Source organism: Falco rusticolus, chromosome 14 (genome assembly GCF_015220075.1).
Source record: "Falco rusticolus isolate bFalRus1 chromosome 14, bFalRus1.pri, whole genome shotgun sequence".
NCBI lineage: Eukaryota > Metazoa > Chordata > Aves > Falconiformes > Falconidae > Falco > Falco rusticolus.
In genome coordinates this window covers 12,571,415-12,598,372 of record NC_051200.1, presented here as the reverse complement: position 1 = coordinate 12,598,372, position 26,958 = coordinate 12,571,415, and the positions used below count along the sequence as shown (strand labels likewise).

Here is a 26,958-nt window from a genome sequence, read left to right as displayed (position 1 = left end):
ATATTCATTAGATTCAGGAGTATTTCCAAGGTACTTTTCAAAAGTGGGATTTAGTGGAGCGTTATGAAGTGCCCTGGACCGTGTGCGAAGAGCCGGTGCATGTCCCCAGCCCTTTTGTCTCTCTCCCCAGCCCTTGGCATGTGCCACAAACCTCAGAGGAACAGCACTGGGATTTCTGCCACTTTGGACACAGTGTGTTTGCTTTTTAATCACTTTATAATCCAGCTGCAGAAAACGCCCTCCCTGTTCACTCTGTGTCTGGGTGATACTGCAAGGGGCACGGTCTCAGCTTGGCTGGAAGGCTGTGCAGTCACTGCTGTGGAATAAGGCATGGATAGGGTCCTCATCTGCCCATACCTTGACATGGAATCACATAGCCTGACACAAAAAACTTCTGGGAAAGCTTCCTATCATGTGTATGGACTGTTTTCACAGACACTAAATAAGGTTAGGTGATGTAAATAAATTGAAATACCTGTCTTCCCTGGCAGATTTCTCCTGTGTCCATTTAAAGCCATGGGTGTCCCGGCCAGCTCCACTGTGTCTGCCTATGTGTGGAATTTGTTAGGATGTTTTACACAGGAAACCAGACGTTGTGCTTTAAATGAGGATAAAATTTAGACATTACTCATTTCTATTTGACTGTCAGCTCCCTTGGGCATGATGAAAGCAGCAGTGGGTCCCAGCTATTCAGCTTGCCCTGCTGTTGTATCTGGGGCTGCTGTGATTCCTGTGTAGTGTTGCCAGGACCTTGGAGAGGATGGAAATCCCGACAGGAGAATGCGGCCACTACGCCGTGGGGATTAGAGTTCAAAGTGCTTTAAATCGCGGTGCCCGGTTGTCTCCAGCTGACAATGACCAGCAAAGTCCACAGAGACACAAGCAATTTTATCCAAACCTATCTTGGGACTACTGCTTGAGGTCTGCTCATTTTCCAGCTCCTGTTTTTGATGCTTTAACTCCTGAAAGCCAAGTCTTCTGTTTTTCTCATGTATAGCAGAGGGACCAGCACTAACCCAGTTTGTCTTCCTTTTCTATCCGTTGTCACTGATAGAGCCCTGGTGAGGACTCCTTGAGAGTGGACATAATTTAGAGAAGATTAAGGAAGGGAGCAGACTAGGGGAGTGCAATGACATCAGACCGTCATGAATGCATGTTGTGGCTGAGCAATGCTCATGGGGGCTTTGAAGGCCCTGGAGGATATCTGCACCAGCTGTAACGCTACAGCCAAAAACTCAGGGCAAAGGCCGTGTGAGAAGGGCAGTTACTGCCGATGCTGCTCTGAGGGGGTGCTAAATGGCAGGCGAACACAACCTGCCACACTCAGGCAGATTGCTCTGATGGGAGGGGATGGAGAAAAATTGATTTATCTTTATGCACACACACCTGCAAAACAATGTTGTCCTTTTCTGAGAACCATATGCTTTGCTTTAACTTGCTGGGGGACGGTGGCTTCAAACTGAAGAAATGCTGATGCTGAGAACAAAGCAGTCTGCAGGAAGATAAATTAGATGGACAATGAAATGGGAGCTAGATTGGGGGAAAAAATTACTTTTAATTCCCTGTGCTGTGTAACTGAGATGGAGTTTTTTGAAAAATCTAGGATTCAAAACCATTAACATTTTACCTGAATTATTTCCTTTAGGAGTACTTAAAAGTGCCCAACAGAGTGAGGCGGCAGGGACAGCACCTAAAAGAAGAGTACAACAGTAGAGGCAGGGTTTCTCCATCCTTCTCAGGCTTGTACCAGTATAGCTCCTCGCTTCACAAAGGGACATTTGACTGATCCTGGAGCACATACACGTAACAGTGTATGTGTACAGGTAACAGTGTGCTGTGAAGAAACAATTTCTTTCTGATGGGGTGCCGATTGTCCACTAGATGGTACTAACCATCGACTCTGAAATGCTGATTGAACTGGCTACTGTCAATAGTATTTTCAGGCTCTGGGGGTTTTTAGAAAACCTCTCGGTTTTTCCATTTTTTTTGATCCATACCCAGCTTTATAAATAGGTGTGCTTTGTCCCATTCAGTGTCATCATTAGTTAGTTCAGCATGCAAAATGGTGTGATGCAGATTAAAATAACGACCTGGAGGCACAGAGAATGCGTGTGAGTCTTGACTGCTGCCGCCTTTGCTTTAGACAACACCTTCAATCCCCATACAGAGAATGACCCAGTTGCTAAGGTTTTTTTGTGTTGGATCTTTATCAGACTTGGCTTTTATAGTTCCTGTAGGCTTTGGGGCACATAGAGGGCACACATCAATGCCTTCCTGATAAATAGAGAGTTCATTGTGCCAAGAAAAACGTGTCCCCAGAGAGAACAGCCATCTGTAGCTAGGAAACTGTTTGCTTTGCTCAGATTTCTCCCCCGTCTGGCATTACGCTTTTGCTGGGCTTTCCTCTGCAGACACACCTGAGCAGTTCCACAGGGCAGCAGAACCATCAGGCCACTGATGGCAGGTCGCACACTGTCACCTCTTCCCAGGCAGAAGAGCAGATACCAGGCAGGGGCAGCAACTTGGCTGAAAGCATGCACTGGAGCTGGTCAGCAGTGCTCAGCTTGGTTTATGGAAAAGGGATTAGGCAGGAGTTTCCTAACAGAGGGGAGTTAAAGCATGTCCTGGCTCTCCCCTGCTTTTTTAGGGGCAGGAGGGTGTCCTGTGGGCACCAGGAGAACCACACTTTCCCTAGGGTGACTGCAGCGCCAGCATCAGCAGTGAAGGGGTGAGTGCTGCTGGAGGTGTTCCCCTCCCGGAGGGGAATAAGCCAAAATAGCCATTAACATAAAGTAAACCCGTGCCAAGTCAAACAGTTCATTTCAACAGTGCTGTTTTGCTGCTTCATGGCTTTCTTCATAGCCTGGTACTTAATTGCTGTGGAGTCCAGTGATGTTGTGGAGTCCTTATGCCCTTCCAGGATAGAGATACATGCATTTCTATAGCAGAAAAAATAAGGGGTTTTGCTTACGGACAGCATTTTGTACAGCTAAGAATAGCCACTTTTTGACAGTTCTTAAAAAGAGACACAAATGCTAGTTTTGATATTAAGATTAATATATTTAATCTTTCTTGTTTGTAAAACAAGACATAAATTTGTGTATATATATAATTTATATATTTTTTATTTATACATACTATATACAGACAATAAAAAAATTTTCCTCTGTATTAGACTGATAGGTTTATGGAGGAATGATATAGGTGTAACAGGGAGCTTGAAGAAACTCAGAGTTTCATAATAGATAATTCATGGGGAAGAGAAAAACACGGCTCCCTGTCGGCCTTCAGCATTGTAACAGGCTTCGCCCACCACAGACTGAAATCTGAATTGGCTCTTCCACTGTATATTTGCTACATGGTTCTTGAAAGCAGGAGGCTGTCCCCACAGCAGGATCCTCTCTGCCTTGCTGACAACAACGGCCAAAGTCCGGGACAGCCATGGGCCAGGGAAGTTATTGCACTCGGTAGAGGATGCGTGTGTTAAAAGCACATTGTGCATTTCTGTAACTCCTATGGAAGAACGAGAGATTTCGAATGTGCATATTTATAAAAAATAATAGAGATGGGAAGCGATTGATCATACGTGATCGTCCCCAAGCACTGAGGCAAGCTGGCTGGGTTTGACAACCTGTCTCGCTCCTGGCACTGTGAGGCCAATGCCACAATTTCCCTTTCCAGCTGGAGGTGGGTACGATGGGGAGAGGCACAGGGACCCTATCAGGACCCACTCTCCCCATGCATTCATGAAGTGCAGTGGGTAGCAGGGTAAGGGCAATGCAATGTGTAACCTTGCATTTTTCTCCTTGCTTTGTTTTGGAGACTGGGTGACTGCAGTGAAGCACCAGTTAAGGCGATCTGATTCATTAGGTCTAGAAGCTAGACTGGGAGGAGGAGGGAAACCTCAGAGTGTGAAGGAAAGCAATGAGGAATCATTTTACCATTCATCTGGAAGTAAAAAAACCAAACAATCCGAAACCCCCAACTCCAAATAAATAACCATCACACAGTACTAAATAATGCTTCTTACAGCAGTCAGTTCGGTAGAGACAGGAAAATGATCCCAGCGCCCTGGCAAGGATGGCAGCTCCTTTGGCCGATGGCAGTAGGATTGCCGGGCTCAGGGGCACGCTGTGGCTCACAGACAACGCTGATCAGGGGTTTCTCTCTAATGGGCACAGTGAAAGGAAATAGGAGAGAGTTTGGACTGACTCTTGGAGGCACAGACCTGACCACTGCAGAAAGGTCTGAAAGAGGTCTCCTCTCAGCTGCTAGCCCAGCTTCTGGCTTGCAATGGTCAAATATCAATCTGCGTTCCTTGCAGGCTCTCCAGCATGGACACAGGCATCAAGCAGAGGAAGGGAAACACAGAATCATAGAATTAAAGAATCATTGAGGTTGGAAAAGACCTTTGAGATCGTTGAGTCCAACTGTTAATCCAGCACTGCCAAGTCAACCACTAAACCATGTCCCTAAGTGCCACATCTACATGTCTTTTAAACACCTCCAAGGGATGGTGACTCAACCACTTCCCTGGGAAGCCTGTTCCAATGCTTGACACCCTTTTGGTGAAGAAATTTTTCCTAATATCCAATCTAAACCTCCCCTGGTGCAACTTGTGGCTGTTTCCTCTTGTCCTATCACTTGTTATCTGGGAGAAGTACTTCTTTTCAGGTAGCTGTAGAGAACAATAAGATCCTCCCTGAGCCTCCTCCTCTCCAGACCAGCCCCCCCAGTCCCCTCAGCCGCCCCCCATCAGCCTCGTGCCCCAGCCCCTGCCCCAGCCCCTGCCCGGCTCTGGACACGCTCCAGCCCCTCCACGTCCCCCTGGCAGTGAGGGGCCCAAAGCTGAACACAGGATTCGAGGGGCGGCCTCACCAGGGCCCAGCACAGGGGGACGGGCACTGCCCTGGCCCTGCTGGCCACACTGCTCCTGACACCAGCCAGGCTGCTGCTGGCCCCCGTGGCCACCTGGGCACAGGGCTGGCTCCTGCCCAGCCGGCCCAGCCAGCCCCCCCAGCCCCTTTCCCGCCGGGCACCTTCCCAGCCCCCTGCCCCAGCCTGCAGCGCTGCCTGGGGCTGCTGTGCCCCACGGGCAGGGCCCGGCACGGAGCCGGGTTGAACCTCACACAGCCGGCCTGGGCCCCTCGCCCGGCCTGCCCAGACCCCCGGCAGGGCCTCCTGCCCCCCCGCAGGGCAGCACTGCCCCAGCCTGGTGTCCTCCGCAGACCAGCTGGGGGTGCGCTCCATCCCCCCATACAGATCGCTGATAAAGAACTAAACAGGACCGGCCCCAGTACTGAGCCCCAGGGACACCCCGTGTGCCTGGCCGCCAGTGGGATGTCACTCCATCCCCCACCACACTCTCTGCTCGGCTGCCCAGCCAGCTTTTTACTCAGCAAAGAGTACTCTTGTCCAAGCCATGAGCAATTTCTCCAGGAGATGCTGTGGGAGACAGTGTCAAAGGCTTGACTGAAGTCTAGGTAGACAACATCCACAGCCTTTTCCTCATCCACCAGGCAGGCTACCTTGTAGAAAGACATCAGGTTTGTCAAGCAGGATCTACCTTTCATAACCCCATGCTGGCTGGGCCTCATCACCTAGTTGTCCTGCATGTGCTGCATGATGGCACTCAAAATGATCTGCTCAGTAACTTTCTCCGGCTCTGAGGCCAGAATGATAGGCCTGTGGGTCCCTGGATCCTCCCTGCTTTCATGCATTAAGCCCTCGCCTTTTGCACAGTGTCTGTGCTCAGGACTAGGGCAGTGGTGCCTAAGCTGTGAGTAGAGCCTGCTAGGGCGACCTAGCTCTGCCCCAGGATTATGGCGTCCTGTCCATTCTAGGACTACTTTCCAAGCCCTTGCATAGCAGCAGCGACTTGTACCCCGGAAATCCCTTCTGCTGCTAATTATGTTGCATTTGTGGGCCAGGAAGACCCTGGAGGCAGAACAGCTGTTTACGTGGCAAGACACTGGTTTGGCTCCAAAATGCCCCAAGTGAAGCCAGGAGATCTCAGCTCAGTCCTGCTGACTCACTGGCACACCACTCACCGTGACAAAGGTCTCTGCACAAATGAGGCCCAGAACCACATAAAATCAAACCGGCATGGAGACTGGCATGCTGTCACCAACAAGCCAGCATGGGACAGCAAGCAGAGCATCTGCTTGAGATCCCTGATGAGCTGGTTGCACAGCTTGCAACAAGGCATGAATCTACCCTTCAAAACCACCAGCACAACCAACCATTCTGTAGAGATAAAAGAGCGTCTGGGCTACCGCAAACCCCAGCAGATGTGGGCCTGTAGACACGCATCCTCAGCAGACCTATGCTATTTGAGAACCACTAGCACATGGCCCGGCACACACTGCACACTGGCTTGTTGGTTTTCGTAGCTGGCTTACTTATTGATCAGTGTCTTCAGGGAGCGTGTGAGCGTGCTCATGACAGTGGCAACCGTGGCTGACTGGCGGGCAAGCTGCTCCACCGTCTGCTGGTGGGTCAGCGTTCTGGCCGTGGACTCCTCTGCAGCCTTCAACAGGAAGGTGTAGTTCCTCACCACTTCCTCCACCTTTGTCAGCAGCTCTTGGCGCTGGGACTCTGAGCGCACGATGTACGCCAGCCTCACAAATGTCTCAATGAGGCTGCTTAGCACCTGGAAACTGCTCGTGATGGCGGAGAGCATGTGGGTAGGGCTCTTGTCGACGGCTGCCACGCGGCGGCAGGATGCCCGAAACTCCTTGAACTTGAGGGCGAGCTCTTGCTTGTACTCAGCCAGCTGGGAGATGTAGGACTTGCAGTCCCGCACGTCGGGGCTCACCACACACTGCCTCAGGATAGTCAGCAGCTCGTTTGTGTCCAGCTGCACTTGCAGAAACCCATTGGGAAAGCTGTAGGCATGGCCTCGAAGGGTGCTGATTTTTGCCAAGCTGCCCTCAAAACTGGAGGTCCTTAAATCTATTTCCTGGGTCTGGCTGTCATTGGGACTGCTGCAGGCTGTTGCATCTAGGACCTGAAGAGTCCTGCTCATGACTGGGACCATCTGATTGTCCAGCTTCATTCCTGGGAGTATCTGCATGGGGATGGAATAGGACAGCTCATCCTTCTCACTCCCATCATCTGCAACATCACATTTCCTGTAGTAGAAGCAGTACCGGATGGAGCAGCACTTCTCATCCTCCATGTCTTCATCCCGCAGCTCAGCAGGACTTGGATACATCTCCTCCTGGACAGAGAACACTGCCGAACCCTTCTGGTTCTTTTTCTCTTGTGCTATCTGGACATAGGAGGGGTCAGCTGCTCCAGAGGCTTCCTGGATTTTGCTCTTCAGAACAGGACAAAGGATGCTAGGCTCAAGCTCTTTCTGGGGGCCTTTCTGCTTGGTTGTATAGATGTTCTGGTAGATGTCAGAGGACAGGGATGTCCTGTCAGTCTTATCTATTTCACTGACACTGTAACGACGCAAGAGTTTCCTGTAGTGTGGAGCACCCATGCACTCCCCCCGGGAAGTGCACGTTGCCAAACAGGACATGCTGTTCTCTGGATCTGACCGGTAGTCTCTGGACTCTAAACTTGTGGATCGTATCCGCTTTCCTTTGGAAGGGCTGCTCACGCTTGTCAACCTAATGGCTTCAGCCTGCTTCTGGTCATTGGTAAGTATATCCCTCCCTCGCTTCTCCAGTTCTGGCATCACCAGCTGGTTAGGGGGTGGCCTCACCCCCCTGCAAATCCGCTTGCAGTCACAGCTGCGCCTTTGTTCTCTGGACATTCCTGGGACTTTTTGCACAGGACTGCTCCTTAGCTGGCAGCTGCAGCGCCCAGGGGCAGGAGGGTGCAGATACTCCTGTGGTGGGAGGTCGCCTTTGCTCTTTGGTTTGAGCAGCTCTTCAAGGAATTCCAGCTCATACTGCTTCACCTTCTGCAGCTGGGCCTGCCGCTCATCTGTCTCCTTCTTCATCCGGGTCGGAAATGTTGCAGAGAACAGGTTCCTTAACCTGAAGGGAGCTTTTGGAGCTTTGGGTTTAGCTGGAACATCAGCATCTTGCTGGGTCACCTCCAGGAGTTTTTCTACTTTTTTGGAAGGCACAGTGCTGATCTGCAGGCTCTCAGATCTGGGCACCAGCTGGATTGGCCCTTTGGGTTCCTCACTGGTGCTCCTGAAAGTGCTACCAGGTGATGGAGAGTGCAGATTGCTACTTTCAGCTTTTAAGCTTTTGGCTGAACTTTCCTGTTGCATTTTCTGTCCTTGGTTTGAAGGAGCTGTGTGTTTCTGAAAGACAAGGCTCGTGGCTTCCCCACCTGCCTTCTGACCTGGCTCTCCACTTGCAGCTTTTCCTGGAGCATCTCTAGTCACTTTTTGCTGGTAGCTTTTAGAGGCAAAAGTCTTACCAGGCATCATTTCCTCACCTGCTGAGGTGAGGTGGAAAGCTTCAGCCTTATTGCCATGAGCTTCTTTAGGACTTGGAGAAACTTCACAGTGCTGCTGTGGAGAGAGTTGCTGCTGCTGCTGCTGACAGCTGCACAATGTCTCTGCAGTTTGTGGACCTCCTTTATGTTTCAAAGGCTTGCTGCTGGCTGAGGCACAGCTGCTGGTACTGTTCATGTTCTTGTCTTCTTTCAAGGCTGCTACCACTTGGGGAGCTGAGCCTTTTGCATTTGCCACTTGCTGCAGAGCAGCTGAAATGACCGCTGGAGGTGCACCGCTCTTCTGATCCAGGATGAGCCTGGAGCTTGGCTGGACTTCTTTGGGCACCTTCTCTTGCAGATCCTGTGCCTGCTCCCTGCTTGGGGCTGCTGTGGCATGCAGAGAAGCCTCAAAGCCAGCTTTTGTATGGCCTGCACCTTTGCATTCAGACCCTGGCACTGGAGCCCCCCTGTCCTGCTCATTAACCTGGGGGGTCAGCACCGGCTGGACAGCCAAGCTGTAACTCCGCTCAGCATGCTCCTGCTCCTGTTGGCTCTTGCAGTTGCTAAGGTTGGGGCTTTGGTGAGAGAAAGCTGGCTTCAATGAAGGGCTCGGCTCTTGGTGGCTGAGGGGGTAGGGTGAAGTGAGAACAGCCTGGGCAGCACAGCTCTGGATTCGGAAAGGCAAGTCCTTTCTGGCCAGGAGGTTTTCTTTGTTGATGTGTTGAGCGAGGAAGTAGGCTGCGTTCTGATGCTGCTTCATAGCAGAGACCATCTCCGAGACGTCGGTTAGCTCTGAAGAGTTGGTTTCATGGCCTGAATCCAAGGATGACTCAGGAGTGATGGCAGCCAGGACAATAAGACCTGAGGAGGGACACAAAGAAAACCCCACGACAACACTCACACCACACTGCTACACACAGGAGGGGGGAACTCCATGTGGCAGGAGGGTCCCTGGAAGGCAGGATGCAGCATCCCATCAGAGAAATTTTAGTGATTTCTCACAACTAAAGAGTTAATGCTTTTAAGAGATATCACTTGTCAGCACCAAGCTGGCTTGCTAGCTCAATTTGGCAAGAGCTCTTGGCCCAGGAAAAGGTCCTGGGAAGCTTTCCAGTGTTAGTGATAGCTGAGCTACAGGGACTTGTCTGGCACAAGAAGGAAAATAGGGCAACAGCTACTCTGCCATACTGAGTAGGGCACCCAAGGTGGGCAGAGGGACAAAGGACTATGCTGCCAGAAGGCTGGTCCCAGATAACACCCATCTGACAGCAGGTTTGCTCTGTGAAGGGCTCACATACTGCAAAACCTGGGTGGGAACCTGTGAAGACTGAGGGCCAAAGGTACCAGCTGAGTGGGGTCACAGCAGGGAGGAACTCATGCTCACAGTACTGGTTTGTTAGTGCCTCACCCCAACATTGTGGCATGTGGACCATGGCAGATACGGGATAACCATGAGACTCCTTCAGTCACTGTCAAGGAGAAGATTCCCACCTCAGCTTCTTGGAAATCTGAGCAGCAGCTTGGCTGCTCCTGTTAGAGCCTGTTGCCACAACTTAGTTTTTACTAGAAGCTGCTCCACAACCACATACAGGATGGGAGGAGGAGACCAAAGGGAAGGATGTACCATAGGAAAGAAAGGCTACAGGGAAAAAAGAAAGTCACAGCCACTGAAATACCTGCTGTCTGCTGTGGTGGGGGATGCGGGCAATCCTCTGAAGCAGCCAGGGCTTCCAGTGCCTGCAGGGTGGACACCAGGGCATCGTCCAGCTCTTGTGCATGGTCTCGGACCGTCCGCGGTTGCACGTTGTCTATCAGCGTGACAGGGATCTTGTCGTAGAGGATGCCACACAGATGCCGGCCCTGCTCCTGGCTCTGGGCAGCTGCCCGGCGCTTGGGATCATCCTCGTCTGAGCTGTTGTCTCGGAAGCCAGGAGGAGGTGCAGCGATGGCGGGGAGCAGAGATGTTGTCTCATCTTCTTCCTCATCACTCCCAGGAGGGGGAAGTGACATCAAGTCCACCATATTGTCCCGGGCACTGCTGGGCTTGCCCCCCTTGGATGAGGCCAGACGGCTCTTGATTTTGGCTTGGCAGGACTCGCAAAAGTGCGAGGTGTCACCCCGCAGGTGGGTGTCTATGGTGTGCGCCCTGGCCCTGCTTGTGTGCCTGTCTTGGTCAAGGCCATTTGGGTCATACTCGTTACCTGCCCCGTTGTAGCCTTGGCCAGAGCTTTTGGAAGTGGGGTCAGATTTGGTCCTGGGACGAGTTTCTTCAAAAAAAATCAGGTTTTCATTGATATCCGTCCTGCTCTCTCTTTCCTTCCTCTGCTCTCGCATGTGCAGATAGCAAAAGCTGATGAGCTCCGAGTCCGAAGCCCTGGCAGCTGGAGTTCCAGCTGCTCCGGTGCTGGTGGCAGAGCCACCCACCAACCCGCTCTCTTTCTTTCCCGTGTGTCCCGCTGTGGCAGGCCGGTGGAGATTGTGTGCGTTGATGTAATCTAAACCAAAACCACAGCAGGCACGTTAGCAGCAGCACCCAGGAGAAGGAAAAACAGCATGGGGAAGCTCCTGCTCACCCTGGCAACGCATCCATGTGCTCTCTGTCCTCCAGCGCTCGGTGTGCTGGACTGCAGTGGGACATGCATGTTCCCTGCAGCACAGCCAGGCCACCTGGCTGGTCTCTTGAAAAAACATCTGCAACCAGCTGGGCCTATCTGCCAGTAATGAGAGCAGAAGAATTGTCCTGCAAATGCAGATCACAGAATCATAGAATGGTTTGGGTTGGAAGGGACCTTTAAAGGTCATCTAGTCCAACTCTCCTGTAATGAGCAGGGACATCTTCAACTTGCTCTGAGCTCTATCCAGCTTGATTTTGAATGTTTCCAGGGACGGGGCACCTACCACCTCTCTGGGCAACCTGTTCCAGTGCTTCATCCCCCTCATCGTAAAAAATTTCTTCCTTTTGTCTAGTCTGAATCTACCCTCTTCTACTTTTAAAGCCTTACCCCTTGTTCTTTCACTATTGTCTCTATTAAAAAGTCTGTGCCCATCTTTCTTATAAGCCCCCTTCAAGTACTGAAAGGCCACAATAAGGTCTCCCTGGAGCCTTCTCTTCTCCAGGCTAAAAACCCCAACTCACTCAGCCTGTCCTCCTGGGAAAGGTGTTCCAGCCCTCTTATAATTTCTATGGCCCTCCTCTGGACCCACTCCAACAGGTCTATGTCTTTCTTGTACTGAAGACCTCAGAGCTGGACACAGTACTCCAGGTGGGGTCTCAGCAGTGCAGAGTATAGAGGGGCAGAATCACCTCCCTCGACATGCTGGCCATGCTTCTCTTCATGCAGCCCAGGATACAGTTGGCTTTCTGGGCTGCAAGTGCACATCAGCAGCTCATGTCTAGCCACCACTGCCCCCAAGTCCCTCTCCACAGGGCTGCTCTCAATCCCTTCATCCTCCAGCCTGTATCAGTATCAGGGGTTGTCCTGACCCAGGTGCAGAACCTTGCACTTGGCCCTGTTGAACCCCATAAGGTTCTTGCTTCTTGAGCTTGTCCACATCTGTGTGCCACAAGAATGGCATCTCATCCCTCAGGCCTGTCAACTGCACCACTCATCTTGGTGTTATCTGGAAATTTGCTGAGGGTGCCCTTGATCCCACTGTCTGTGTTGTTGAAGAAGGTAGTAAACAGTACTAGTCCCAATATGGACTCTTGAGGGACAACACTTACCACCAGTCTCCATCTGGACATTGAGCCTTTGACCGCTACCCTCTGGATGTGACCATCCAGCCACTTCCTCATCCACCAAACAGTCCATCCATCAAATCCCTCTCTCTCCAATTTAGAGAGAAGGATGCTGTGGGGGGCTGTGTCAAAGGCCTTACAGAAATCCAGGTAGATGACATCCATAGCTCTTCCCTCATCCACAGATGTAGTCACACCATCACAGAAAGCCACTAGGTTGGCCAGGCAAGATTCTCCCTTGGTGAAGCCATGCTGGCTGTCTTGAATCATCTCCCTGTCCTTCATATGCCTTAGCACAGCTTCTAGGAAGACCATGTTCCATGATCTTCCCAGGCACAGAGGTGAAGCTGACAGGTCGGTAGTTCCCAGGGTCCTCCTTTCCACACTTTTAAAAAACGGGTGCAATATTCCCTTTTCCCAGTCACCAGGACTTCACCTGACTGCCATGACCTTTCAAATATCATGGAGAGTGTCTTGGCAACTACATCAGCCAATTCCCTCAGGACTCTGGGATGCATCTCATCAGGTCCCATAGACTTACGTCTGTTCAGGTTCCTAGGTGGTCATGAACCTGATCTTCTCTTACAGTGGGAGGGACTTTGCTCCCCCAGTCCCTGTCCTAAGGTCCATCCACTTGAGAGGTGTGGGAAGACAGGTTGCCAGTGAAGACTGAGGCAAAAATGTTGTCGAGTACCTCAGCCTTCTCCTTGTCCATTGTTACCAGTTTGCCAGCTGTGCTCATCAGGGCAGGTGTGCTTGCTCTGACCTTCCTTTTCTGGCTGATGTACCTATAGAAGCCTTTCTTAGTATTCTTTGTGTTCCTTACCAAGTTCAGCTCCATCTGTGCCTTGGCCTTCCTTTAACATCTCCACACAACTGGGCAGTGTCCCTACACTCCTCCCAGGATACCTGTCCCCACTTCCACTGCCTGTGCATTTCCTTCTTGCACTTTAGTTTGACCGGCAGGTCTTGACTCATCCATGCTGGTCTCTTGTCTTCCTTTCCTGATTTCTTACACTTGGGGATCGAGAGCTCTTGCACTCATGGAAAGCACCCTTAGAGATCTGCCAGCTCTGTTCTGCTCCCTTGTCCCTGAGGGCAGTTTCCCAGGGGGTCCTGTTGACTAACTCCTCGAACAGATCATGGGCTGGAAGGGATTTTGGGTGATCAGCGTGTCTGTACCCTATCTCTGAGGCAGGAAAACTGTAACTAACTTTCATAAAAACATGTGTGATGGAGGTGAACACATTCCTATGGGTGGCTTTGTATGTGCCACACTTGCCTTGGCCTCCCCACCTGAGTGTGTGGGCCTCTCTAGAAGAAAGGGTTAAGCTCTGAGGGATACCACATGTGTTGCCACCAAGAGCAGAAGGGGACTGCTGACACTGAAGACAAGGGATCTTCTGGCTATGAGACATCAACCCCTCCCAGCTATAAGGAGGCAGAAGGGAGAGGGATGTACAGAGATTTACATGGTGGATGTGGAAGACAGCCAGCAGCCTGCATGGTATCAAAAGAAGCAGCAGCAGGCCACCTCCTTGTGTGGTTTGCTCCACTGTCTCCAAAATGATTACGTGCTATAGAGTTTAATCCTATAAATTTTATAAAGTTAAATATTATGACATATATGATGAGAAAGTATTGACCCTAAGGCTGTTTTTTGTGAGGAATTAGATCAATGACACCATGGACCGGCAACACACTGAGCAGTGCCCTTTTACAAACAACCTTTAGACATCAGAAATATTGTCCTGTTCTTCCCTTTCCAGCTCCCCACCAATCTCTTCTCTAGACTAACCACAGCAAATTCCTTTAACCTTTCCCAATGGGTCTGTTTCCTAAATGTCTCAGCTTTCTTACTGCTCTGGGCTGGACTCCATCCACGTCAGCTACCTGGGAAAATGTGTTGTTTCTATGCTGCGTGACAGCAGCAGGCAGAGGAAGCAAGATCCCAGTAGCTTGCTGGGAGGCAGAGCTGGGCAGAACCAGAGGAGGGCTGGCCAACACAGCAGGCACAGAGACACAGGGATGCGGGTACTACATCACTGAGCCACCAGCCATATTCAGAGGGCAGTGGGAGCAGCGTGGCTGCACTCATGAACAGGGACCTTCAGCCTCAGTCTGCCAGTTGGCCAGACCAAGCAGTTTTCCTCAGGGAATTGCTAAACATGGTGCGATATTGCCTTTCAGGGAGGCATCCAATGTTGCCTGGCTGATTCTGACAGACACCCCTCCCAGTCCCTTGCTCCTTGCTGCCCACGATCCACTCTCTGTCTGTCTGGCTGACAGCTATCGGATCAGGCTTGCTCTGAAATAGCCCTCTGCTCCTGCTGTTAAGCGTTTTGCTGCGACAGCCTCTCCTTGCTCCCTTGTGTGAAGCAAGTGGCTGAAATACTGCTTGAACTTCTGGCCAGTGGTCCAGCCCCCAGGAGGGGCATCTGTCTGCATTACAGACTGAATTGTGCAGCTGTGCTGAGAATGGCTGCCAGGGGGATGCAGGCTCCATCTTACCAACTATAAATTAAATCAAATACATTGTAATTAAATTCATTAGCTCAACAAATTGGACAATTTGTCTCCCCAAACACACGTTTGCATTATACTGTTCATCACCTGCCATGCTAAGATCCCAGCCAAAACAGTCTCTCTCCCATTTATGGACATACCAGGGCTCAGAAATGACAGCTGTGTGAGTGAGCACAGGGCTGCCACAGCTGGGGACGTGCATTCTGTGCTGGGCTGTGGTGGGACAGTGTGAGCTGAAGCAGAGGCTTTCCCAAAGTCAGACACCTCTGATGGGTCATGCTAGCAGCCTGCCCCGCTTGGACAGCCTTGCTGGCTGCCCATGCCAAGCCAGGGCCTGCTGCTGAATGGGGCCAAAACCCCCAAATCCACAATCCAACTGCTGGATGCTCTGGGGGAGAAGGTCCTGACAATGTGCTGAGAGAGCAACCAAGGCCACAGAGCTGCTTGGCTGACCATGGTTGCTGGTGGGAGCAGGCAGAGGAAGGGGCAGGGAGGCAAACCGATGGTGCAGCTCCAGTCCAGCACAACCCTTGCTGTGGAGGGCAAGGATCTGGCATACAGCTTCACAGGGAAATGCAGAGAGATAGATCTAACTGATAGCATCCAGACAAAGCATGCATTTCTAAAAATGTCTGCAGTTCAGCAGGAGGTTTTAATGGTCCTCAGGGAAGGTGGATGTGCTCCTCTTCTAGGCAAAAAGCACAGGCCAGGGCTCAATTTTACGTTTAAGATTCTGACACAGCCTGCCTGCAGCCTGGAAAGTCAAAGCCTGGGCTAACTTGATTCATCCCAGTGGGGCTTTCTTATCATTCCTGCAGAAATGTGCTAATGATCAGCAGTCCCTGCTCCCTGTGATCCGCCTAGCTCCTGACAGCTCAGCCTGCAGCTGTGGTGAGACCAGAACTGTGAGCAGACTTAGTTTTCTTGATACACACTGAATTCACTCCTTCTGAAGGATGCCTGGGTGGCCGGGCCGAGTATACTGGGTCTGAAGGGACACTGTGCCACTCCACTGGCCAGAGGGGTTTTCATTGCACCCCTGAGGACATACTAGGCCAGCTAGAGAGGTGCTAGCTTTTTGGTTTGAAGACCATGGATCCATTGCTCCATTGCTGTCTGACCCACACCGTGACTTCCCCTTGCACTCACTCCGGCTCCCTGCAGTGACATTGGTTTCTTGAGACTGCCAAGAAAAGAGCAAGATCTGCTTCCCCTTTTGGCACAGGTTTCGACCATGCCCACGAAGCAAAATCCCCGAGAAACAATCCTGACTGCTACCACAGTTGCTAGTGTGGAAAAGCACCAGTATCTTGAACATGTTGAGATATCCCGAGTGTCCAGTAACTGGGTGCTGCCAGCCTCCCTCCAAGCCCTTGGGGATGTTCTGGGATGCTCTCTGCTTCCCACTGCATTCCTCTGACTCCCCACAGCCGTATGTCCCATGTGTCCCTGTAGCCCATCTCAGGGTGACATGACCCAGGGAAGGACCACTCTGATGACAGCCAGTTAAGTTGGAAACGCTCTCCACTCATAGCAAAATGTGACAAAATGTGTTTCTGTGGGGCACCAAGAGCAGAGAGCACGGTGACAGCCATCAGTAAGAGGTGCAGGTGAAGAAATGAAAGGAAATCATGTACATATACTTACACCAACATCACCTGCCAGGTCTTTCCCTGGATTTGCTGAGGTTGCTGCAGATGCTTTCCTGATGCCTCTTGTGAGTGTGTCCTCCCACATGTGCTAAGTCGGTGTCCAGGTGCCTTCCTCAGACCTCAGAGGCACTGAGTCCTTTCTCAAGGACAAGGACTCTGCTAGCTCTCAGCATTCCTCCTACCTCCCCAGCTAGTCCCATCCTGAGAAGGCAGCTTTGAAACTCTGTCAGCTAAACTGAAGAATTGTCACAGCTCTCTACATCTGCAGCGTCACTTGGGAGGTCTGGGGGACAATGTTCCAGAGTCAGCTGGGTCAGTATTTTTGCCCATCATCCAGCCACTGATCTTGTATTTTATATTTCTCTATACAGAACATATTTGATGTGAACACCTGCATGGAACAATGGCATGGCTATGGGTGCTCATGGGTGGCTCTTGTTTGAAATCACTCTTGAGAATCATTTTGAGGGTGACTCACACCTGCAAGTCATCCTCAAAGAACAGAGCATCAGCGCCTGGTGGGACAGAATGTGTCTTTACTTCTTCTTGTCTCTTGCTGTGCCCAGACCAGCCCTCTGCTCCTTGCATCAGTCTGAGCACCTGAAGAACTGAGACGCCAAAGTTTCCTTCCTGGTATAGGAAATCAGCAGAGCAGCCATGCTGGCAGAGTTGCCCGTGCAGCCCAGAGCCCCACTGATGAAGGCAGCAGTGTCCAAAGGCAGCAGGAGCGCAGTCCCTGGCTGACTGCATACACTCCCATTGGTCTCCGGAGCCAGGATGCTGGCCAAGGAGCATGTGCTGCATCCCTGTAGCAATGCACAGGCTGTTCTGTGAGGACCCAGCATTTAGCTGGCAGCATTATAGGTCTTTTCAAAACAGCACCTCCTGGATCTGCTCTAGGAGTAGCCAGGGACAACACTTGCAGGGAGTATTTAGGGCCCAAGCTGACACTGCAGGTCAGAGCTTATCCAAAATGAGGACTTGTCTCCCTGCTCCTTGTTTTTTGGTTCTGCAAGGGGAATGGGAGCAGAGGGGAGGTGCCAGAGAAACCCTTCTCCTTTCTAATGCTGCAGAGCCCTGGGTGGAGGGAAGATGAGGAGGGGGAGGCTGGTGAAGGGGCTCGCACAGAAAGCAGAGGCTGAAACGTACCTGCCTTGATAATCTGAGGTGGGGGTGGCTGGCTGGGGGCCCTGGAGAATATCATCTTCTTGGAGTCCACCAGGAGACGGCAGTAGCCTGCGATCAGGCAGGCAAAGTTGGTGGCATCGGGCCACTCCATCAGCAACACCAGCGGCTGGAAGGCAAGAGAGGCAAAGTGCATGAAGACCGTGTGGCTCAGCTGACACAGGACCCATGCTCCAAAGAGGTTGTGCCAGGGCCCTGCATTGGTATAACTGGTGAGCTGGCTGGCACTTTTAGCACCCACACAGGAAAAAACAACCAGGTGCATGTCCTTGCTCCTGTGCTGTGCACAAGAAAGCGCCTCACTGTAGCTGTAATGCCAGCTTGCTGACTCCCCTAAGGATGACGGAAGAGGTGGAGTCCCACAGGGCGCAGGCTGTGCATGGCAGGGTCCCCATGCTGGCTCCTGATCGTTTGCCTGCATGTCTACGTTCTAAGCCTACCTGCAAGCACCAATTTTACCATCAGGCCCTGGGGAGCTCAGGGAGTTTGTGGAGTCTCCAGCTGTCAGAACCCGTTTCGCTGCAGGCACCACATCGCCCTCCCATAAACTGAGACATCTGCTTCCAGCAAGATGCAGAGGGGGCAAAACCCCATTACAGGCTCCCCCAGCCACCACTCTGAGCCTGTAGATCTTATTTAAGTCTAACCCTTCAGAAAATTAAATTTATGCTTAGGAGCAGATGGTGTCTTCTCTTTTAGGAGAACATTTATTTACATGCTAAAAAGGGTCTTTGCTTTAAAGAGAAGGAAAAAATCTGACACGATCTGTGTGCTACATATAACCTTACTGCACAGTCTAGCAGCAGACGCCGTGACTCCCTGACTGCCAGCTTGTCCCAAGAAGGTTAACTAGCCTAGGGAAGTTGTTGGAGTGGGATCCACTCTTACCCACCCAGTGAGGTCCCATGTACTGCTGGGACCTGGCTGGGCAAAGCATCCTGCATCAGCTCTGCTCGGTCAAGCAGTCCATGCTTGGTCTGAGCCCCCAGCACCACTCAAGGTGGACCCATGAGATGGAAAAAAAATTGACAGTGCCTTCAATGAAGTCATTGCGTGGCACCTCTACCCCTTGCACAAAGCAGCCCCACCTGAAGGGCCTTTGTACAGGGCTTACATGAGGCAACTGGGGGATGTTTAGCTACTGCTGTGGCTTGGGCTGCCTGTCCTGCTGTGCTTGGTCTCTTGCACACTGACATCCCTCCAAGACTCAGAAGAACTTGTTTACAACATCCATGGCAAACCAAGCCCATTTTAAAAATGACTTAAGCCTATGCAGTGGGAAAGGCATTGAAGCTATTTTGGTCTTCTTGTTTTATAAACACAGGAGGTTTCTGATACCCACTGGCCAGTTCTCTGCCCTGCTCACCACTCGCTTTTTTAAGCCACCAAGACAACTCTGGCAAAGGAAGACCTGGCCTTACAGCACATCACACTCTGGACACAATAAACCCAGGTGTGAAGCCATCAGTCCTGGACAGAACCACGTCTGATCCCCAAGACACATGAGCCTCTGGCAGGGGCTGATTCCTCCTAGGGCCAGGGTAAAGAAGTTCCCTCCTTGGCTGCTGCGCAGGAAGAGAAAGGAAAAGAAATAACCTGACGCGTAAGAGAAATAACCTGACAAGTGAACACGCTCTACTGAGAGGCTCTGCCTCTGCCTGCTTGATGAGGCTCCTTCTGCATCATGAAAAATAAATCTGAGATGACACAGATCAAAGGGAAATTATCAAGATAGAGAAGGGAGAGAAGAGATTCTACACATAGCTCAAAGGAGGCAGGCGTGCAGTGGTGAGGGGGGGTGTGACATCTCTTAGCCCAGCTCCAGTCTTGACATAAGTGATGAAAGGAAACCATGTGTTCCAGTTCTGCCATATGAAGCATTCTTAAAACAACTGCATTCCACACAGGGCTAAGCCTTGTTGGTTTTTTTAAGCCATCTGTTGAATAAAGAGACATTTGTGCATTTTCCCCCGTGTTATGCAGCAGGAAGGGTTTGAGTGCTAGCAACAAGAAAGGAAGCAAACAGCAAGGGTAGAGAGGCAACGGCTGATGGGTACCCACTACTGCCAGATTAAATCAGGAGGCCAAGGCAGGCTGAGAATTCCCTTTCAAAAGCAAAACTAGAGGGGTAGTTTCTACCATGTATGAGTCACATGCCAGAGATTCACAGCTAGCTCCTGGGGACACAAAGGCTGAGTGGCACAGAGCCGTGACCATTCATTGCCTTCCTGTCGGCACCTGCAGTTCAGCCCGTGGTGCTGTCTGGGGACCCCGGCTGGGTACCAGTACCTCTGAGACCCAGCCCTATTTCCATCTTCGCTCAGACACCTCTGCTTCAGGATGAACCCACCCATCCAGAGATGGGACTGTAGGTTTGTGCTGGCAAGAAGCAGCCCCTGCATCTCCCCTCCTCCTGAAGGGAGAAAGGACTGAGACACAACTGTTCCAACTGGTGTTCCTTGCCTACAAATAACACACACACAACACACCATGCCACCGCGAGCTCCCCGCCAGGTCTCCAAGCAAGCCCAGTTTCCAGACTGGCTTCCAGCAATCGGTGCATGGCATGCTGGGGTTAATTGTAGCACTCCGCTCTGAAAAAGAGGAATCTTAATACTGATTAGCATTACAGCTTAGCGAGGGGTCTTAGAAATGATTACTCTCACATCCTGGCAAACAAGCAGTGCGACAGTTCTCTAATTGTCAAGCATTCAAATATTGTTATTAGGGATTAAATCACTTCAGGAGCAGCTTGAAGCTGTCCACCTGCACTCATGGCAGTGCTCCAGCAAGCTCCCCGTGGCCTGGGAGCCTGTCCTGCAGGGGCTCTGTGTCCTGCCGATGGATTACTGGCTGTTTAAAAAGCTACTGAATGGGAGCAAAGCTGCTGCAGTCAGGCTGCTTGTCTCTCCTGGCCTTGGTGGCTCCTCTGCTGCTCAGTAACAGAGGTCTGGCTGGTTACAAGGCTGTACCTCTCTCTTCCACCCACCTAGGTGATTTTACCGACATTGCAGCAGCTCGGCTGCCTTCAAGACTTGCACCTTGCTGACCCATCTCCCTGAAAGTGGCCAACAGATCTGGAAGTGATTTGTGGGGTCAAAAGGCAAAGCGGCAACATGACTGCAGCAGCCTTGTTTCCTTGGAAAATCAGGCCACAGAGAGGAGGTGTCAGGGATGGCGGCTAACAGAGATGTTATTTTTAGACATTGGCAATCTTGGTCACCCTGTTCCATGCAGGCAAGGCAAATGAGATCTTGTGGAGAGAGCCAGGCACAGGCGAGCTGAGCAAACATTGACTTTCTGAACAGTTGCATGAAAAATTTCCAACTAGTGTTGCTAAGGGTTTTAGATGGTAAATTCAGGACAGCTTTGCAAGGAGCTCTCTGATTACCAACAATGGAGGGGTGTAGTCTGTGCTTTGGGCTTCCTTGTAATACCCATGTCTTGTGGCAAATGGGATTGAACACCTTTCCTTTGGAAACATCCTGCAAGCAGCAGTGAGGGCTTGTGCCCGTGGTCAATACTGGCCTGGTCTCCAGGGGGCTGGGGCTCACGCAGCATGCCTGCCTCCTCCTGCAAGTTTTTTAACTCACTGCTCAAGCTCAACCAGACTTGACAAAAAGGCAGCAACCTGAAAAAGCATGAATCTTCGTAAGTTTTCTAAACCCAGTGGTGCAGTAGAGCTCACACCTATGAGCAGCCAGAAGGCAGGGAAGGATGCAGCAGGAGCAAACCCGGTGTTGTTCCTCTAAGACCTGCTCTTTGCCCTGTCAGCACTGATATTTTTTGGAAGTGGACACATAGTGCAGTACCTCTTTCCTGGCTGTTAATCAGGAAATGGTGTTCATCACCAATGGGGAACAAGTTATTAACTAGGATGACCCTTTGGTTATCCTCCAGCCATGCACTGATGATGTGTCTCATGCCAACCAGCCCATTCTCTTCCTCCTCTTCACTGGCACATTCTCTCTGCAACAGTGGTGGTGGCCCATACCTTGGTGGCCCTGAGGGATCTGCTTCCCTGGGATGCCAGAGCAGAAATGCCTGTCTGATTTTTGACAGGGCAGCAGCACCTTTAGCATGAAAGCTGGTTTTACACAGAAGCAAACTTACTGGGATAATCCTACTGCTCTAAAAATGCCAAACATCAGATTCTCAGCGGGATGCACAGGTAAAGGTTTATCTCTGACCTGTAATATGCCAACATGAAAAGAAGCAAATTTTAAAGAGAACACTCTTTCAATATCTAAATGTATAATAACAGCCTGAAATGACTGATGTTTTGATCTTTCACTCAACTGGTTTCCTAGATTTTTCTAGTCTTAATCAGAAAAGGACATTTTTTTCACTTAAAGTTTCTTTCTTGGCAACCAGTTTCTCTGGAAAGTAAAATAAAATATATTTACACTGGATACAAGAGATGAGTTTTCCATTAGCCTATTAAGGATATACTGCTTTTTCTATTATGCTCTGGCTTTAACTCAAACCTTGATGTCCTTCTGGAGAACATTCCCTTGTTCAGACAAAGGTGAAGGTTTCATAAAAGAACGTCTGTAGGAAATTTTATGGCCAGGGTTATGCTAGAGGATCTTAACAGTCCACATATTTAAATTAATTTATGACCTGATCTATGTACTCTATAACCCTTAAGCTTATGTGCACTTCCTTTTAATCTCCCCCCTTTATCATGTACTTCGGATCTCACCCTGCTTCCTTTAATGTAGTGCAGTAGAAAGACGGGAGATGAATTTACATAACTCATGTCCCCTGGTTTATTTGAGGTGCAGTGCCAAGTTTATATTCGATAATATTAGGCAGCCGGGCCTAATGAGACAGCTGTCAATTTTTCACTTGTACATTTACCTTTCCTTCCCTCCTCTTAAGCATTGTTAAATCAGCCCTATTAATGTGCTGCTTGTCATTAGGACCATTATTTCCCATTTGTTGACCAGAACCCCCCTGCCTTTGTTTGCAGCAGACCTTCAGGTTTCTGCAGCAGTGCCTCCTTCCTTAGGGTTTGAGCAGCTGCCACCTCCACTGGGTGAATGCCCTCCTTGTTCCCTGCACGATCCCACACAACATCACAGTAGATCGAGAGGTACCTCTGTAGACTGCAAACTTGTAGGTGTCTCCTTCTCTCCACTCTGATGGTGCTGCCCTGTCCCCAGGGAAGGCACAGGTCCAGCTTGTCTCCCCATCATGCTGCAGCTGCCACCCTGGCTGGCTTTCATCTCCCCTCTCCAGCCGCTCAAAGGGTTCATGCTCTTCCCTGTGGGATTTCTAATAACGAGAGCCTGCCAGCACTTTTGGCATCCTCCACGTTTCCTATTTGTTGAAGCAAGTTCTCAGGACTCCCAAGGTTGCAATACCATTGGGCTGCGCTCACGCCCACAGCACAGGACACCTGAAGTCTGCGTGGTTGGTTTTCCTTTTTTTTTTTTTTTTCTATTTTTTTTTGGGGGGGGGTTGTTCTTTGTTTGTTGGTTCTTTTTTTAAATAAATACATCAAATACTTGTAGGCTTGGAAACTGATCCTGTCCACATGTTGTCTGACTCTTGTGTTTCTGGCTGGCTCCTGTCCTGGGCAGTACCATAGGTGGCACTGGGGCTGGCACCACACGCTGGTATGTGCTGTGTTTTGCTTTATGCCTTGCTAGAAAGGTGCTGCGAAGAGGGAAACTGCATCCACCCCTCCCACCCCAGGTACTGAGCCAAAGGAAATCTCAATCTCTCCCTCTCTCCCACGAGATGACAGTGTTTCAGAACGCCTTAATGGAAAGAAAGATGAATTCAGGTTAGGGAACCAGAGCGTTTAGGTCTATCATTGCTCCAAGCCTCACTCTTCATGTAGGAGAAATTCAGTCGGCTTCACTCATTGCTTGCATGAGCAGGAGTAATGCTGGCCTTACCTGCCCTCATCAGCTTGATGTGGCTTCCCACCATTTTCAGACTACAATTTGGCAAATATATGGCACCAGCCTTGGCACCCATAGCACGTCCCTGCCACACTCAGCTGGGGGAAGCACCACTGGGCTCGGGGCCGGCTGCAGCCCCGCTGAGAACCGCTGCTGCTGGTGCTGGCAGGGAAGGCTGGAGGCAGGGGGTCACCATCCCATGGGCATCATGAGGGAGGGGCGCCCGGCGGGCAGGGCTGGCCTCCCAGGGGGAGCAAAGGCGGCTGCACCCTGGCCACGCACGGTGGCTTTTTATTTCCATGGCAGGCTGGAAGCATGCCGTGGCCCCTGGGACAATGACATCAATAGCCACATTCCAGGCACAGCAGCAGCCAGGGATCTTTTTGAATTAATTTTTCTTTTTTTTTTTTTTTTTTTTTTTTTTTTTTTTCTTCCCCTCTGTTGAGTCTTGATCTCAGCTAAAGTGCTGGCTGGCTGCAGGCCCTGCTGGGAGACATAAAGTCAATTACCCTGATGCCTTTGATTGAATTGCACTTGGCAAATGGCCAGCCACCCGGGGCTCCTGTCCTGGAGCCCAGCATGGGGACAAGGCACAGCATGGGACAGCTCCTCTGTTAAATTGCAGACGCTTGTCCGGGCTCAGGCAATCCAGCTGCCCCCAGAGCATTCCTCTTTCATTCCCGTTCAGAGGGCTTCGGCAGCTTTTTTTCCCAGTGTCAAGACCATTAATAATAAAAAGCCCAGTGGCGTGTAGCTGTGTAAATCAGAAGGGAGAATAAATGCTCCATTTGAAAAGGCATTTCAGTAAGCACAAAAGCTTTGCTTCTGCAGGAGCTGTGGAGCTGCAAAGCAAGGGGTGCGACCTGGTGGAGCCACCCAGCTGGACATCAGGAGCTGGCTCCAATCTGCCCACGGAGCTGAGCAACTCTCCCCACACCTTCTGCACTGGGGACCTTGGATGAGCACAGTGAGCAGCAGCCCCTCTGCCTCCTCTGCACCCCATCAGTACTGCTGGGCTTGGCCACATGCCAGGCAGGAGCTGCTGACACTGCCCTTCCCAGGATGCTGGGAGGTAGAAGAGGACTTTGCAGTCCTGTACTGGGGAGGAGGGCAGATGCACGCCTAGAAGCCCAAATCTGAGCTGGCTCAGAAGCATTGGCTGCTCTCAAATGTTGGTCCCAGCACTGCCAGTGAGCTGGAGGGGAAAGCCCCTGGGAGATGCAGGCCTGAGGGCTCCCAGACCACTGAGACAAGCTACATTTAATGCATAAAGATCACAGGAGAGACCATGTGCCACCACCCTGTCGCCAGCAAATCTATGAGCTCCAGAATCAATGTTTGAACACTGGCAAGTCCAGGGCGCAAGAGGAAGAGCGAAGAAGCGACAGCCCCAGCAGAGAGGGGACTTTGCCAGGTGGGAATGGCTACACAATCCTGCAAAATGCCCACAAAGCTGCAGCACAGCTGGCGAAGCACCATCCTGCCACCAGCCGCATACTGTGAACTTTCTCAGCATTTCCAAGCAAACATGCCCCACTCCTTCCAGGGATGTTGAGGTGAAACCTGCTCCTCTCCTCCCAGCAGCTCCCTTAGACATTGCAGGAAATAAAAATCCTTCTTGGACCCAGTAGCAGTGGCCTGGAGGCTTTGGTTCCTCCGTTCTGTGGCTGTGCAGCTCCTCTACGAGGGGTCCGGCCAGCATCTGCTCCCCCCTTGCCACTGTAGCCATGGCAAAAAGCTAAAGAAAGCAAAGCAGAGGCACCAGACCTGCGTTTGTATCACAAATGGGCTGTTTTAAACAGAAACTGAAGCCCAGGATGGAAAAGCTCCAAAACAAACCAATTAACTACCCAGTGAATAATTTATAAGACAAACATCGTTTTTTTCCTTCTGAACTAAATGCAAATGGCTTACAATCTCCTCAAGCCTGCTTGTTACCTGAAAATCTTCCCCAGCTCTTTCCCGGCAGGTGCGTCTGGGCTGTGGTTGCAGCCAAGTAGTGGATGAGAACATTTGGGTGGTGCTGGCTGCTGTGGTCAGGGTGTGCAGACCTCCTGGCTGACAGCCACTCTGTGACCCGACTCCCTTTTTTTAACCCTTAGGATCAACTACACAACAACAACAACAACCCTGGTGCTTAGAAATTCAAAATGGCCTTTCAGTACAAATCCCTTAACCAACACTGACCATCTGCTGTTTCCACAGTAACCCAGTGAGCAGCTGTGATGGGCCACCACCACCCTACTGACTCAGGCTGGCTCACTCACATCCCTGCCCTTCCTGGAGCTGCCCCAGCACCAGCATCCCTCAACGCAGCATCAGGCGTCACAGTACAATGGCCCCAGGGACATTCCCACCTGCTCTGCAATCCCTAGGGCTCTGACAGGCTTCCAGGGGTGATGCGGATTTGAGCACAGGTCCCCAGAGCAGTCAGGACACTACTTCAAACACAACCCTCTAATGGTTTACAACTCATGGCAGAAACAGATTTATTTGCAACCCAGGGCTTTAGCCAGTGACACATTCGGTGCAACAGAATAATTGCAGAAAGCAGATTAGCACTGCAAGGTAACAACCTTTTTGCCTGCTTTTCTTAGCCTTCCTCATTCATCGCTGTCCTGCGCAGGATTAGCATATGCCTCATTTCAGAGCAGACATTCTGACTTTAAAACCCAGCCCTTGGATAACGGCTAAATGAAGACAGGTAACAGCAGCCTCTGTGCTGGCAGGATGCTGTTGAGCCTGTTGAGATTCACAAATGGGATGCTCACCCTGCTCCAGGCAGGCAGAGGGGCTTTCAGTGGCTGTAGGCAGCTGCCTGGAACTTCTCAGGGAGATAAAGCTGCCACACGTGCGTATGTGCTTGTGGGAAGTTGTATGTAAGCTGCCTTTTCTGCAGCAATTGGGAGACTGCATAGAAGGGACACAGAAGAAAGTCTGCTTCTACAGTAGGAAAGGGCTGGTGGTGTTGCAGAGTTAATTACTGCTGCAGAGCATGGCTGAGGGGAGCAGCACCGCTGGATCTGTGCAGAATCGCCACCTAATTTACAGAAGATGGATGTCAGCATCACGTCTGCCGCTCCTGCAGCCAGTCTCAGCTGGACTGCACTGGGGGGACAACTGCACTCTGCCACGGCAGCGAGATGATGGCAGCACCAGAGGGGCCAGCGCACCCCACCGTGAGCTCGGTGCACTCCCGGGGCTGAGCAGCACCACGTGGAGCAAAGCTAACGCCACACACCTCCCCGCGCAGTACTCGCAGTAGGTGAGACTGCCATGGAGCTATGTGGCAGTGGGAACACACTGTGCTATGAGCGCTCACAGCGAGCCATGAGCAGTCAGTCACAGGGTTGTGACCAGCCTGTTATTAATACAGTAATATTTCAATTTATGCATACATATCCAAGGGGTGTGGGCACCAGGAGGAACCAGAAGGGTTACTCATGGTGCAGACAGTATCCCTTGGTTATACCTGCTCCATAAGCAGTAAGGAGGAGATCTGGTGGGCTCCTGCACAGCCCAGGCAGCTGGAGGGGAC

At 51.1% G+C, this 26,958-nt stretch overlaps 1 protein-coding gene across 3 annotated transcripts in view; it reads right to left on the bottom strand.

Moving 5' to 3' along the window:
- Positions 1-5,132: 5,132 nt before the first annotated feature.
- The window catches only part of FRMPD3 (FERM and PDZ domain containing 3), a 64,064-nt gene continuing 42,238 nt past the window's right edge, over positions 5,133-26,958 (bottom strand). For all 3 annotated transcript variants that reach the window (XM_037408401.1, XM_037408400.1, XM_037408402.1), the window contains 3 exons: positions 17,470-17,614; positions 10,080-10,898; positions 5,133-9,264 (listed from right to left, as the gene is read on the bottom strand). In XM_037408401.1, the coding sequence (XP_037264298.1) occupies positions 6,398-9,264; positions 10,080-10,898; positions 17,470-17,614 (3,831 nt within the window). In that variant the 3' untranslated portion in view covers positions 5,133-6,397. The remainder of the gene's footprint in view (positions 9,265-10,079; positions 10,899-17,469; positions 17,615-26,958) is intronic.